Source organism: Lonchura striata, chromosome 20, assembly GCF_046129695.1.
Source record: "Lonchura striata isolate bLonStr1 chromosome 20, bLonStr1.mat, whole genome shotgun sequence".
NCBI classification, from domain to species: Eukaryota; Metazoa; Chordata; class Aves; order Passeriformes; family Estrildidae; genus Lonchura; species Lonchura striata.
The window spans coordinates 4,600,357-4,616,006 of record NC_134622.1 but is presented as its reverse complement, the minus strand read 5'-3'; the positions used below and the strand labels follow the sequence as shown (position 1 = coordinate 4,616,006).

The 15,650-nt window shown below is 51.5% G+C and overlaps 1 protein-coding gene across 1 annotated transcript in view; it reads right to left on the bottom strand.

The window, feature by feature from the left end:
* The window catches only part of ATP2A3 (ATPase sarcoplasmic/endoplasmic reticulum Ca2+ transporting 3), a 54,864-nt gene that overhangs the window by 27,957 nt on the left and 11,257 nt on the right, over positions 1–15,650 (bottom strand). Inside the window, exons 2-7 of the mRNA XM_021550859.1 lie at positions 6,113–6,130; positions 5,619–5,701; positions 4,360–4,464; positions 3,512–3,650; positions 804–884; positions 331–416 (exon numbers count right to left, since the gene is read on the bottom strand). Of these exons, the coding sequence (XP_021406534.1) occupies positions 331–416; positions 804–884; positions 3,512–3,650; positions 4,360–4,464; positions 5,619–5,701; positions 6,113–6,130 (512 nt within the window). The remainder of the gene's footprint in view (positions 1–330; positions 417–803; positions 885–3,511; positions 3,651–4,359; positions 4,465–5,618; positions 5,702–6,112; positions 6,131–15,650) is intronic.

Below are 15,650 nucleotides of genomic sequence, written 5' to 3'. Positions count from 1 at the left end.
TCTGCCTGAGGAGAACATGAGAAAGGAGGAAACCCAAATTTGCAATAGCTCCAGGCTCAACCACAAACGTCCTCCCCATCCATAATGCATCCCACTTGACGGAAAAAAAAAGAGCTCTGAGATTGCCCAAGGTATTTAAAGGCCTTATGTGCCACAGCCCAAATGGAATCCAAATGAAGAAGGTTCTTATTTTTATGGATTTGGGGCTCTTTTTATGGATTCAGCTGTTATGCATGCACTCCCTTCGTCTGCTCAGAGATCTCCCACATCCACCAGCCTCTGCACTTTGGAAAACCACAGGAGAGGTGGAGAAAGGTGTAAGGGACTTACAGAGAAAAGCATGTTCTTCTTGTCCTGGTTGACAGCCCGGGGGTCAGGGATGGGGTCGGCATGTTTGATCACCGACACAGACTCCCCTGCCAAGACAAGAGGGGAGAGATGGACCACCCATGTTCCCACTCCAGCCTCAGCTCATCCCTGTTCCAAGCCTGCATCACACACCCCATAGCTACCAGAGCAGCACTTTGCCACCAAACTACCCAAACATCCACCACAGGGATGTCCAACCCCACAGGTCACACAGGAAAGCCCCAAGCTTTGTGCCTGGAAGGAAACCCAAGCACCAGACACATCTCACCTATGCTGTGACTCTGAGGACCTGGGAAGGTCCAAGCGTCATCTAAATCTTGCTCTCCCACCCTTTCCCACCCCAGCAAAGCACTTATCCCAGCACCAGTTCCAAAAGTGGCCTCCAGGAAGACAGCAGAAGGAAGCTGCCTCTGCTCCACGAGGCCCACACGCACCTGTGAGGATGGACTGGTCGACCCGCAGGGTGGTGGAGCGGATCTCGATGATCCGGATGTCTGCTGGCACCTTGTCACCAACTGCAAGGACAGGAGCACAGCAGCTCGCTCAGGTGGCACTGGCAGCACCCAAGACCCCGGGAATGGGGACAGCAAACCCTCAACTGAGACCAGCCATGTGCAGGTGCACAGCACCTTCCAGCCTGGAGTAATGAGGGGTGCAGACCCTGGCAAAGGGTCCTGCACTGGGATACCTCATCTCTGCATTTACAGCTTTGTTAAAGCTTCATTTTGTCTGTAATTTACAAACCTGTCCCCAGCCAAACCCTGGTGGTGCCCTGCCTGCTGTGCTGCATCCCCTTCCCCAACATGTCCCTGTCTTTCCTCTTCCCTGCAAACTCTCCCTGCACCCCCATCTTGCCTCTTACTTGCAAAAAAAACAGAATGTCCCCAAGTTGAAGCAATCTGAGCTTCCTAATACCAGTTTTAACCCTGCTTCAGGTTTCTCTGGGCTGACTGGAAGTTGTTAACAGTGGAAAATCTTCTGTGTCCAAGACAAACAACCATCCCTGGCTCTCCTGGCACGACACAGTAGGCACAGGTGAAAGCTACCCCATCTATTGCCACCCAACACCACTCTCCAAGGCACTTGTGCTTCCTTAAAAAAAAAACAAAACATTTTAAGCTGCTTTTCTCGCTGGGTTTCTTCCCCCTGGTTCTTCCTCCTGCTCCCTTATCGGCTGGACACAGCCACGCTCCGATGCTTTGGAAATACTGAGGCCGAGGGAGCCCTGGCTCCCAGCCCCTCCCATCCCTTACACAACACTGCTGGCTTGGCTGCTAACGATGCTCTCAAACCCCAGACTTTAACGAGGCCTTCCTCCCAGGGCTCGTAAACCCCCCCAGAGCAGCAGGAGGGGGCTGGCGCCGCTCCACCACCCAGCCAGTTCTTCCAGCTGCACATCCCAAGGCTCCAGGAACATCAGCCAGACCCCCCTGCTCCCTGTCTGTCCCTGTCACACCTGTCTGGGCACACTGAGCTGGGGGTGGCAGCACAGACCTCCCCAAAACGTCATGCACAGGCTCAGACTGCATCTGTTCAAGGGGGCTGGAGCATCTCAGAGGAAGCAAGGAGCTCCTCTTCCCCTGGGAAAGGCAGGAGGACTCACAAACACGAGCTGAACCTGCAGGGGAAGAGTCCTGCAACATCCAGGGACAGAGAGAGCCCTGGTGCCACAGGGGTGGCACTTGCTCCACGGTGCACAGTGCCTCCTTTATCCCACCTGGCCCGGCCATTAGCCAGGTGCTGAACGTGTGCTGATGCCCCCAGCACCACAAGGCTCTCCAGAGACAGAGAGAAAACAGGAGGCCACTGCCTGGCCGTGGCCACTGGCCCTGCCTGAGCACCACAGGGGTCACAGCAACCCACGGAGCTCCCAAAGAGATGCTCTGCCTGTGCTTCTTGGCAAAGGCAAAAGCTGCCTGCACCAGGACTCACCTCCATGGCCTTGTCACCAAAGGGCAAAACTCAGCTGGGTTTGAGCAGCCTGCCAACCTCCAACCACACCTCCTTGTCTCAGCATAGCAGGTTTCCTGCTCCCTGCTGCCAAATTCCCTGCATTTGCACATGCAAACAGCAGCCAGCCCCTCCTGCCTGTGCTGTCACACATCCAGGGCATCACCTGGATGTCCATGGCACGTTCAAAGCTTTTCCTCCTGGTGTGCTTTCCTATCAGGCACCTGACAGCACCCTCACCACTTTCCATAACCTCCTAAACCCACAATTTGCTAATAATTTGCAAAAGCCCTCCAGAGAGCCCATCTCTTTCCATTCCAGATGCAGTGATGATTGTGCCATTAAAAAGTAATATTTGGCCACTGATGGGCAGGCAGTATGCACTTCATTTGGGGAGAGATGGCAGAATTTTATTCATAATTCATTAGTTTAATTAAAGGCCAGGTCAGCAGCTGGCCTGTATTGTCAGAGCTGGCTTGGGAGTGCTGCCAGCTCATCCAGCTGAGGATCTGGCTGGCTTGATCCTCCCTCCATTATTTTTTTATTCATCTTCCAGCTGAAGCCCAACTAGAAGACATAAATAACAGCAAGCTGGCTGGGCACAGGAGGGATTGCAGCATGTTTCCACCAGCAGGGCCATGAGGAGGAAAGGAGAGGATTACTTTTGTGGCTCTTGGGGTTTACGGCATCATTTTAGGAACAAACAAAAGAGAATAATTGGAATGAATCCTCCTCAGCTCTGCTGGGGCAGGCAGCAGACCCCCAGGCAAGCTGTGCTGAATGCACAGCTCCAACAGAAGGGCTGGGGGGTACAACCCACCCAGAGGAAAAAGCACCCTGCAGCTCGTCCCCTCTGCCTGTCACCCTCCAAGGCACCTCCCCACAGCAGCAGCACCCAGCTCTGGCCCCTCACCCACACCCTGTCCAGAGATGTGTGTGGGAGAGCTGCTTCCAGAAACAGGGAATCTTGGCAGAAAATTAAAAGTTCTCCTAGCTCCTCCAGGAAAAGGGGAAACCCTCCCGAGACACAAAACCTGCGTCACAAATGGATCCTTTCTCCTCTTTTCTGCTGTTCTCTGCTGCCTGGTGCTCAGGCGAAGCCTTGGCAGGCTGAAGAGCCTCAGCTTTGGGGTCCCCTCTGGCCAGTAGCACCTCCCCATCCGAGCCCAGGCCCTGGGGTGGTGGCACCTGCCTGCCACCTCCACGATGTCCCCGGGGACGATGTCGCGGGCGCGGATCCGCTGCACCCCGCTGCGGTCGGCGCGGATCACCTTCCCCATCTCGGGCTCGTACTCCTTCAGGGCCTCGATGGCGCTCTCAGCATTTCTCTCCTGCAAGCAGGGAGGAGCAGAGCTGTTGGTGTTAGAGCTGCTGGTGCCAGCAGGCTCCTTCCCCACCCCCTGCAAAGACAGGAAGCCCCAAACCCCAGCCCTGGCTTTGGAATCCATTTACACCATGGATGGGACGAGCACCTTCAGCCTCTGCACAATGATTCCTGCTGGCTTAAACCACCCCAGATCCTGGACCTTTGGGGCTGATCATCTCATTCTTGGTTTGAAAAGCAGTGTATCCCAACCAACTCCATTTTTTCCCATCCAGCAAGCTCACCTCAGATCAAGCTGCAGATAAATAAATGGCCTTATAATGAATAGGTAGAAAAGAGGAGCACCACTGGCTGAAGTGTTTGCTCATCCCCCAGGAGGGACACAGTGAGGTGAGGGGCAGCAGCCACTGTGGCTTTCTGGTGGACAGAGCAAAGACCTTCCCTTGGAAAAATACATCTGGGCAGGAGACAAGCAGCTTTTGCCTGGATTAGTGCAAGATAAGCTCCAACCTACAAGAATTGCCAAAGAAAGACTGAAAGAACGAGCCAAGAGGCAGCCAGCAACTGAGCATATGTGCAGGGACATGGGGAAGTATGGCCAACATGGAAATTGAACTTTTGGAAAATGAGTTTGCAGGGGCATGAAGCAGCCAGACCTTTAGATGAAGGGTCTGAGCCACGTGGAGCAGAGACCCCGAGGGCAGGCTGGGCCTTACCTGCCACACACCCACCACAGCATTGGCAATCAGGATCATGATGATGACAATGGGCTCCACAAACGCCGTCGTGGTCTCCTCTCCTTCGTCAAACCAGGCCAGGATCTGGTGGCAAGGGAAAACAAGGAGCACAGTGCGGTTCAAACAAGAGCAGCAACATTTTAAGAAGGATGATGGAAACAAGAGCCAAACAAGGTGGTTATTTGCTGCAGAAGAAACAACCTGGAGGTGGCCAGAGCCACACGGCTTGGTCAGAGTGGAATTGCCACGTCCCACATCTGGAACCTCCACTCCTCTGCTGAGATAAGCTGAAGCATTGAACAAGTGGGGCTGGAGCAAACAGCCAGGCAATGCCTGAGTGGGTGTCTGCACCAGGAAAGCCTCTCTCTTTGTTTAGTGCTCCCGTGGGGAGACCATGGCCATGAGCTGATGAATGGAGAGACCAGGCAGCACTGCAGCCCCTCCTGAGCAAAGGTCAGTGCAGCAGCACGAGTTATCAGTGCAGCAAGAGCAGCTCTGCAGAGCAGGGACTGACCTTGTGGCTCCTACCACCCTGAGCCCCCCTCTCCATCCCTCAAAGGCCTCATACCATAGTACAAATGAAGCACACACACAAATATTTCCACTCCATTTAACTGCTCATCGACCTGCGCTGTGTCAACACAGCAGCACCTCTCTGCTCTGTCACAGAGGCACTGGCACAAGGACCTGACCTCTGGCACAGGGCTCCACACCTGCTTTACCTGCAGTCACTCCACTGCATGTTGTTTTGGGAATGTATTAAACCCCACAAGGGACCAGCCTTCCCCCTTATCTACCCATGGGTCACATCCTAAAGGAAGAAACAAGAGTCTCAGCTTTGCCATCCTGCTGCCAAATATAAAAAAAAAACCCAATTGTTCTCCAGCACCTTGGTGGGAAACATCTCCTCATGCAGAGATGCTCCCAAGGTAGATTGTGAGCAAAATTGGACAGTTCAGTGCTGTGCACAGCAAACCAGGCTCAAATCATCAGCCCCGTGCAAACAGAAGGCAGACCAGGGAGCAATTTGATATCACTTTTGGTGCTTTTTGATCAGCATTACTGAAAAATCCCCCAGCCCCATCTTTAGGCAGACACAGTGCCACTATGCCCTAGGAACCACTGCTCTGCTGCTGCATCTCCTTCATGCCACAGGCAGCTGCTCTCCATTCCTCCTTGGATGTCAGCCCAGGCTGTGTGTGCCCCAGGAGGTGCCACCCCGAGCCCTGGGTACTCACAAAGGACAGAAAAGCTGCTATCAAAAGGATGCGGACGAGTAGGTCTTCAAACTGCTCCAGTACCAGCTCCCAGAGGGACTTTCCTGATGGGAAAACACGAAGCCAAGCACAGTCAGTGCTCAAAAAAATCCCCAGAAGACAGGCAGGCCACTGAGGCCCTAAGACCCACAGAACTACATCCCTGCTTGCTTCAGGGCTGCTCCAGTGCCCCTGGGCCATGGGCATTGGTGAGGACATGCAGAATTGCAGTGGGGGCTTCTCTCTGAAATGGAATGCTTCCATTTCTGGCACTGCCCTGCTTTTACTGGGCCTGGTTTTAAAAATCCTCCTATTCACAGAGGTAGCCTCACCACCACAGGTAAGTTCTACTGTTGTCCCAGCTTTCTCTGGGATTGCAACCAAGATTAAAAGACCCCAAAGATTCCCTATTCCTTGTCCCCAGCACACCTCACCCAGACTCAAGGCATGTGCTGCCACCCCAGCCCATGACTTACCTTCTTCTGCAGGGAGCTCTGTGGGTTTTCATCGACAGCCCAAGGAGCACAATACAGCAACAAATGAGAACAATAAAAAGATCATTAGTGATTTGGACCCAGACTAGCAACCCCTTCCCTTATGCCCAGCAGTTCACTCAGTACCCCAAAATGCAAATTCTTCTGCACAAATTCCCACATCAAGACAGCTTGTCTTCAAACTTCTCAGTCCAACACCAAGTAAGCAGCCCTGGAAACATCATTTCCCTGCTGCAAGTGGCTGTGGCAGCATTTGTTCCTACACTCAGCCTGCCTAAGAAAATATTCTTCAGGAGCTGCCCTCTCCAAATCCAAGACACAGAAGTCCAACCATCCCATAAAATGCCCTGCCAGAAACCCAATACAGCCCCACTGGGGACTGTAACTTTCAGACCATATTTCCTATTAATCTGTTGTACTTTACAGCTTGCAACGCTCTAGGAAACAAACCCAAAGGTGATGCTCAGCTGTTCCAAGCTGTCCTCCTGAACCCACCCAGTGTGTGCAGAGCCTCCATCCACACTGCTCCAGACAAACACAAGCCCAGGCACCTGCAGAACCTGAGAGAAACCCAGGGGCTCCAAAGACCCATCACAGTATGCCCAAGATTCCCACATCCCCAGAGGTGATCATGACCTTTGCATTCAGTGACAGGTCCCATGACCACTGGACAAGGTGATGCCCTAACATTTTAGCTTTTTTTTTTTTTATATATATTTGTTATCCTGCAGTTCTTTAGTGTGTAACTCTAAACTCCATGTGCAGTGTGAGCTGCTACTTTCCCATTTTGGGCAGACACAGCAATTCTTCTCCAGGCCTGGCAATCAAGGACACCTCACTGCCTCAGGCCTTGAGAGATGGAAACAAAAGTGAGTTGGGGGAAGCCAACTTGGGTTAAATGACTTCATTACCTGAAGCTGGAATTGGGAGATCAACCCCCAATATGCAAATGGACCAAACCTACAAAAACATGAAAACCTGTGACCCACTGTCCATTTTGGGTGTAGCCCCTGGGGGGCTTCATCTGCCCTAAATGTACCTGAAGGCCCTTCAATAAATATAAATAAACTGCTTTTTATTCTCTTAACTTTGTCTGGCCTCTGTTTTCAGGTAGTCTCAAAAAGGCATCAAAATTCAAACCCTGGAACCCTCCAAGGGAATCCTCCTGCTCCGGGGCAGCAGGGGTGTGCTGGCCCTGCTGTGGGCAAGGTTGGGCCCAAGACTGTAAGGTCCTCACCCAGGGAGGGCTCAGGAGTGACCCCCCTGATTTTGGTGGCTCATGGGGGCTTGTCTCCATTTGCACCCATTAGAATTCCAGAGTGGTTTGGGTTGGAAGGGATCTTAAAGCTCATTTTGTGCCACCCCCTGCCATGGGCTGGGACACCTTCCACTAGCCCAGGCTGCTCCAAGCCCCATCCAGCCTTGTCTTGGATGCTTCCAGAGACAGGGCAGCCAGAGCTTTTCAGGATAACCTGTGCCAGGCCCTCCTCATCCTCACAGGGAAGAATTCCTTCCCAGTGTCCCATCCAACCAGACTCTCTGGCAGTGGGAAGCCATACCCCTCGTCCTGCCACTCCATCCCTTTTCCAAAGCCCCTCTCCAGCTCTCTTGTAGCCCTTTTAGGCACTGGAAGGGGCTCTGAGGTCTCCCCAGAGCCCTCTCCTCTCCTCACATCCCTCAGTGTACTTCTGCACCCCATGGGGGTGATGAGAAACAGGGGGCAGCTCTGGGTTAATGGCTACACTCAATGAACTCAGAGGTCTTTTGCACCCTTAACAGTTCTATGATAAAACAAAATGTTTTTCCAACTCCTTGTGTTTCTGGGAGGGAATAAGGGACCAGAGGAGTCCAAGAGGAATCAGCCCGAGGCAGACACTGATGCCCCACCACTGTGGCTGCCCCCAAACACCCCCAGTGTGAAGAAGCCCTAAGTGAAAGCAGGATGTGAAACCTGCCCATCTGTTTTTCATCACCTATTTTCATTCAGAGGAATTAGAAAAAAAACCAAACCAAACCTACCTTCACTAAACCAACCAGTGAAAACAAGAAGCCTGAATGTGTTCATGCTTCAGACTGTCCCAGGTCCTCAGTCCTCACAGACACACCCACTGTGAGCTGTTTCAAACCCACATTCCCCCTGGGTCAGCCTGCTCTGATCCCCTGCCACTGTGAGAAACAGACCAGTACACAATGCCCATAATTATTTTTATAGCAAAGAAAAAAAAATAATCTTGGAGCACCTTTAGTGTTTCGACTCACTCTACAGAGCGTGTCAGAGCAAAGTGGCTCTTGGCCTCTCACAGCTCCTCTCCACCCCCAGCTTCCTCTGCCCAGCCCAGAGAGCCTCCAAAATTAAAAGTAGAAGAGATCTGCTGCTGCTGTTTCCATCCAGATCCACTTTAAAGGGTGCAAGCGTGCAAGGTGAGAGGGCTGAGGGCGGGCAGGTGCCCTGGGGAGGCAGCTGGGGTCCCACAGCTCTTGGGCGTTCCCCCTGAGCAGCCAGCTGGAGAGCACCGTGCTCTCAGTGCTTCTCCCACACTGGTTTGCAGGAGGACTGGCAGCAGGGCCCTCCACAGAGCCAGGGCTTTGCATGAGATCCAGATTAAAGCACAGAAAGGGTTTCTGTGAGCTCAGGAAACACGTGCACTGGGGCAAGCACTGCGGTGACACCGCTGGCACCAAACCTCAAACGCAGCAGCGCTGCTGCAGGCGCCTCCCAAAGCCCCAGGTGTGAGCACAGTGATAACCAGGCAGCTCCTTCCACCACTCTTCAAGCAGCAGCTCAGCACCAAACACCCCGAGAAACAGGGCAGGAAGTCAGAACAAGCCCACAGGTTTGGGTGTCACTGATAAAAACACAATGGAAAACAGGAAAGTTTGGGGCTGGAGCTTCTTCTTGACACATCCAAAGTCTCACTAGAAATAAGAGGGTTTGTACTCCCCAAACCCCAAGTTCTGTGTCAGTCAGCCCCATGGCTGTGCTGCCATGTCCCATCCTGCCAGGAAACCCACCACAGGTAGGGAACCAGCAAAATCCCAAATCTGCCATTCCCTTGGGACAACATGGTGAGTGCAAACAGACTGAAATGGAAACTCCTGGCTGGCACCTGCATCGCCCCTTTCTTGGAATGGTGGCTCAGCACAGAAATCCAGCCCTGGGCACGAGCTCACGAGCTCCCTGATACAGCCAGAACAAAATGCACCGACACCATCAAGAGAGGAAAGTGGTAATGGTGGCTCAGAGAATCCCAAAATGGGTCACCCACATGTGCCATAAATATGAGCTGAGCAGTCCCATCACAGGACACATCTGTGGCTCCTGTGCTCCTCCTCTTCTGCACGGCAGCTTTGGAGAGCAGAGCCAAGAAAGGGGAGATATCCCAAGGGGTGGTGGGAGCCTGGATGCCACGGGGCCATTCCCACCAGTAGAAGAGCACTGTCCCCTCTGGGTTAAGGCACCCCCAGCCCCACCACCTCAGAGGGCTTTGCCTTGCAGGGACACAGCCACAGCTCCAGGGACTGCTGGGCATTTGCAGCTTGCTCTGAGCTTGTCACATCACGACATCTCTCCTCGCTGTGCCATCACCTCACCTGGTGACGTTTGGCCCATTCCAGGCTGCAGAATATCCCTACAAGGTGCTCTAAGGGCGTGCAAGGAGCCCGGCCACCCTGGGCAGACGCGGGGCTGGCGTCGGGCTATTTTAGCAGGAGGTGAATCTCCAGCTCCTGCCAACTCAAACAGGGCTGGCAGCCCACGGGCTGGCGCCTGCAGCGTGGCAGGGCACGGCAATCAGGTGATGAGAAGGTAAATAAACAGCAGAGCCACCCACGGGCACGGGGCTCTGTGACAGCCCCGTGTCCCCATGGGGACCGGCCCCGCTCTCCCGGCCAAAGCAAACACGGGCTGGGGCAGGGTGGCACTGGGGAGCTTCAGGGAAATGTCTGAGTTTCTCCTGCTGTAACAGGAGCCAAAATCCCTGGAGCACATCCCTACAGCAGCTGGTGTTTCTCCATCCTGCCCTGAGGTGCTGCATCCCACTCTGCTTTGGGGGAAAGCGAGGAACAAGGTGACACTCAGAGCCAGCACGTGGCAAAGCAACCCCTGCACATTCGAGTCCAGGATGCAATCCAGAACAGCAAACATCCTGCAGGGTGAACACTGAAATTCCATTCTCCCTCACCATTCCAGGAGCTTCCCTCGGATAAAATCAGATTTCCCTCATGGGAAACACTTCTGCCCCAAAATGATGTGGGGAAGAGCATGGGAGAATAATGATGAGCATCACGTCCAGGCCCAGCTTTCTGCTCTAAATAACTTAATTCAAGCTATATTTCTATGTTGTAAACACTTTTTTCCCCCCTGCCTTTAATATCTTTTCCCTTATGCAGGGAAGGGGAAATAGATGCACAAAATAAAGGATGCATCCAATTCTTTTGGATTTCGCTGATAGGCAGTAAAAAAGTAGTGAAAAGGGTAAGAAAACCCTAAAACAACCCCAGCTGGGAGAACAGCTCCTGTCCTGTGACATAAAGCAGGGCTGCTCTGGGATCCTTCCACCATCCCACAAGACAGCAGGCAGGATAAACTGTTATTTTAACTGGCTGCCTTTCCCAGGGCTGCAGGGGAAGGATCCCATCCTGCAGGGATGTCTGCTCTGCCTCACCCCCGCTGACAGCCAGCACTGCACACCTCCACTCCCCAGAACTGCTGGGCTGCACGGGCAGGACAGGCTTTGCTGGGCTCTTATAACACACACCCAGCCCATAAATGCCACCCGAGGATGGAGAGCGGGGCTGCTCCTCATCCTTGAGGTGAGAAGTGTGAAAAGCAGCGTTTGGGAGCCGTGTGCCTGGGTGTCTCAGCGTTATCTGGGATGCAAACACTCAAAGCCCAGTGGTGCTAATGCTCCCCGAGGACAAAACGCAGTAATCCAGGGGCTTGGCTGGATATGACTTCAACTCACCCACTCAGCTTCTGATTTATTGAAAAAATATGGATATTGATCTAGTACCAATATCCAACTGTGATGGACAAAAACTCTCTAACAGTTTAAAGTTAGAGAGTGTATGTTTATTCGACACTGGGCAGTGTGCGGGATCGCTCCCAAATCCACACCACACCTTCCAGGTGATTACAGGGTCTTTTTATCCATACAAGTATTGAATACCCAAAATACAAATCCATATTCATAATTTTGGTACATCCCATTCCCCGCTTCATATGCTAATCACTCCAAAAGCTATTAAGCATGCATAGTTTGTTCCTTGAAATGGGTCAGTGTCCCTTTCATGGGGAGGGGTCCCAAAATGAGGAAGTCAATGAAGTCTTCCTCGTTCTGACCTTTCTACCTTTTCAATGCAGATATGACAAATGAACTCTTGGTAGAACTCTCCCATTTCCTTTTCTTCAGTTGGTTTCAGAACAGAGGAGGCCACACTTGTCTTATGTTCCTAAAAGCTATTTGTCAGTTTGTATATTCTTCATTATAAACCCAGCTAACTAAACATTATGCTGACAAGCAATCAATTATTAGTTAACTACTAACTCCTTACTTCATCTAGGCCTACTCATTTGTTATTATTATTTTAATTAACTCTAGTAAGGCTTATTTCTAACTAAAACCTTAGCTCCTCTAAAGTCTCTAAATTCCTTAAAATTTACGTTTCACTTCCCTTTCTGCACAGCTCCCGAGCAGGCAGCAGCCCCGAGCCAGCCCTGCTCATGTGCCAGGGCACAGTGGCACCCTCAGGGTGCAGCTGAAGGACAGTGCCTGCAGCTCCTCTGCACCCACATCCCCACGTGCTGCTGCACCAGCGCGGGGGCAGAGCCCCAGAGCTCGCTCAACCTCTCACCAGAAAAGCCCCAGAGTCAAACCCCATCAGCCAAGCAGCCACCCGAGACCCAGCAGGGCCAGGGGCTGTCCCGGGCACCCCCTTGGCACGGGGGGCACTGAGCCCAACCAGCCACGCACGGAAAGCCCAGCCCTGGGCAGGCACAGCTGCAGCGAGAGCGTGGGAGCCCCCAGGCCTGCAGCTCGGAGAACTTTGGGCTTGGTTTGGGGTTTTGCATGCTGGTGAAATTTTTTTTTTTTTTTTTTTAACTTGTGTTTTTAAAGAAAAATTTTGTAGTTTTTTGATGTTTGGTTTTAAGGTAATTTATTGTTATTTAATAGATTGTGTTTTTGGGTTGTGGTTGTTTGATTCGTGGTTTCGGTAGAGACGTATATATTTTTGATACTTTGGTGTTTTTTTGGTTTTGGTTTTTTTTTGTTTAGGGTTGTTGTTATTTTTTTATGATATATTATGTATAATATGTTTATAGTTATTTTTTAATATTTATTATTTATATTATTAAGTGGTTTTAATTTTAAATTAATTTGTGAATGTTAATATTATTAAGAATATGGAGGTAAGGAAGAAGAAGGAGGAAGAACAGGATCAGCCCCCTTTCTTCCATCTTAGAATATCTGACCCCCATGTACAAAGTAAAAACCCCCCTGTACAGGTGTTAAAACCCCCCTGTACAATACTAAAAAATTTCCCCTCTGTTTTGTAACTACTTTTACTATACTATCTAACCTTTTGTGACTGTTTGTTCCACCTTCAAAGTTGATAACTCATTCCATGGCTCAAACCCAAAATCACAGCTGTTTCCAGCTGCCTGCCAGGGTCTAAAACGCTTCTGACCAAGGCCTGGAACCTCTAAAAATGTCTGAGGGACATTTTGAGTTCCCACATGCAGCAAGCAGCATTTCCAGCCCTGCTGAGCCTCTGCCACCCAAGCAGCACAGGGAATAAAAATAATCCTGCATTAAAACCACCCCAGGGGCGCGGGCACAGCACCGGGGGCACAGAATCACAGAAGGGTTTGGGTTGGAAGGGACCTTAAAGATCATCGTGTTCCAACCCCCTGCTTTGGGCAGGGACACCTTCCACTCTGTCAGGTTGTTCCAAGCCCTGTCCAAGCTGGCTTGAACACTTCCAGGGATGTGGCATCCATCCCCATCCTTGGGGAATGCCACAGCCAAGCCAAGCTCTGCTTTGTACCACAGCCTGGTACAATCCCATGGGATTCAGCCCTTCCCCTGTCCTCCACCAGCCCCAGGAGCTGGTGCCAAAGCCACAGGTGGTTTCCTCCTGTGCTCTCCCCTGCAGGGCAGAGGCACTGGTGGCTCTGGTGTGCTGTGGGTGGGGAGCCCCTCCAGCCCCAGCACCTTATTTGCCTATCGCCTCACAGCTGCTTTTTCCGGTGTGCCAGGTGAGCTTTGCTTACACCAGCGACAGCCACTCATTCAGGGCTGCTTCAAAAGGCACCAGAAAGATAAAATAAACAAGATACAACCCCCCACTCCCACGGCAAACACCGCTGGTTTGCTGTTTCTGTAATTGCCCAGCTTTCGTCCTGCTCCAGCCACGCCCTGCACTCTGCAAAAGCCCAAAACCCTTCTGGCTGGGGGATCCACTGCCCCAAAAATAAGCAAATTCAGCTCAGCTGGGGATGGGCGAGTAGCACATGAGGATGGATAGCACAGTTTAAGGGCCAGAAACATCCTTGCTGTTTTCCAGGCAATGCTTTAGGGTAAAATGATCCAACCGCTTTCCTCACTGGCACCTGGATGCTGTCAATGGCTGGCAAAAAATTCAGCCCCAAAAATTTCTGGTTTGGGTCACAAAGCTTCCTGGGGCAGACAGAGCTCCAGACCTGCTGCTCATCCCACCCTCAAACTCACAGGTTCTGAACCCAGCCCAGCACCATCAATCCCCCCAGGACAGTGACGGGGTCCCAGTGGAGAACCCGTCAAGAGGGAAAGCTGAAAGGATCATCTGCTCCTTTTTTGGCCAGCTGGGCTGACCTCAGCAGGTCAGGGACTAGGAAATGCAGTTATCCTGGATGTGCCCCTCAAGAGCAGCAAAGTACCAGCAAACCCAGCCCAGTGCTATCTCCTCCCCAGAAAATCAGAAGTGACATCCCTGTGCTGAAGGAGAAGCCACCACCACCTTGCACCACTGTCCAAGGAGAGGGAAACAGGCATGGAGGAGGGAGTGTGACATCTGAACAATGGTCCAAGAAGCAGTGTGAAATAAATAAGGAAAGCCTCACCCATCCCACTTTAAACTTCCTTTATGCTTGGAAATGGCTCGTCCCCAAAATGCTGGGCAGCACAAGCTTCCCCTCACTGCAGTTCAGGGGGTCCTGGCACAGGGCCATCAACCCTGCCCAGCCCTGAGCATCCTCATCCCACGTCACAGTGAAAAACAAATTGGTTCCCTGCCAATTTCCCACTTATCCCAGAAGGTTTTGCCCATTTGCTCTGAGAAATGAAGCTGCCACTTGGGCTTGCTGCTCCAGTGCCCACGTGGTGTTTGCAAGAATAAATCCTTGCAGACATTGAAAAGAAAAACCTTAGGGAAATGGGACTTGGAGCAATGTCCCCTCACCCCTGTCCCCATCAGCACCGCAGCAGATCCTGGGATCACTCTGGGAGTGGGAGGGAGTGGGAAGGAGGAAACCCATGGCTCCAGCCAGGGATGGATTATTTGAGCAAACTAAAAGCAGCAGTTTGTTCCCTCCTGCACCAACGCAGTGGAAAGAATTTCCAGCTCCGGCTCCCGGGTGGAAAAGCTAAAAATCTGCATTTAAATAGTAACGGTTTTGGAAAAAGAAGAAAACAAACCAAAAACCCCCACAACCACTACAGGAGCTTGAAGAAAATAAAGCTAAAGGTTCCATACATTTTTTTTTTTTAGTTTCGGGGTCATGTTGGGTATTTTTTGCTTCTTCCTACCTCTGCTTCAAGCAGACCCTTTCCATAAGTGCAGAGAAAGGTAAGGAATTGCTTCTGGTTTCACCTGGGAACCTTCTGCCAAAATTACCACAACCCCAACCAAGGGGGTCTTTTGAAGCTGCAAAAACTCCCCCTTGGTGCAACTTCAATATATTCTCTGCAACTTCAATATATTCTTTTCTTCCTCCCTAGAAATATTATTTTATTTCCTCCTTTATCACCCTTAAACTAATTTTCCAGCTAAGTGTTAAGTAAATTTGGAATTTTTGTCCAGTAATGTCTCATTTTTTTGGGGTGCTTGGCTGCTCCCCACATCCCTGAGATGCTCAGCCCCAGCCAGGGGCAGTGCAGTGGGGGATCTGTGCCCCCTCCAGGCACACTGCACAAACTTTGCTCACTTGCAGTGACTCCAACACCCAGTGAGAAAACTTAATAACATTTCCCTGGCAGTGCTGGGAAGCAGTTTAGGAAACCAAGCACAGGGAGCTGCAGAGGTGGCAGTGCCAGGAGCCCCAGTGATGCCCTCACTGCCAGGTCAGCTCAGAGATTGCCCAGCCCCAGGAAGATTCAAACACCCCAGGGGAGGAACCAAAATTGGGCTGAGCCTTTCAGCTGAATTCTGCAGGAATGGGGCAAGAAAAAGGTGAGACCATGTTTGGGATTTTTTTTCTAAAAATCCCAAAGGATTTAAGAAAAATCCTATTTTTCAAAAAAAATATTTGAACTGAAATATT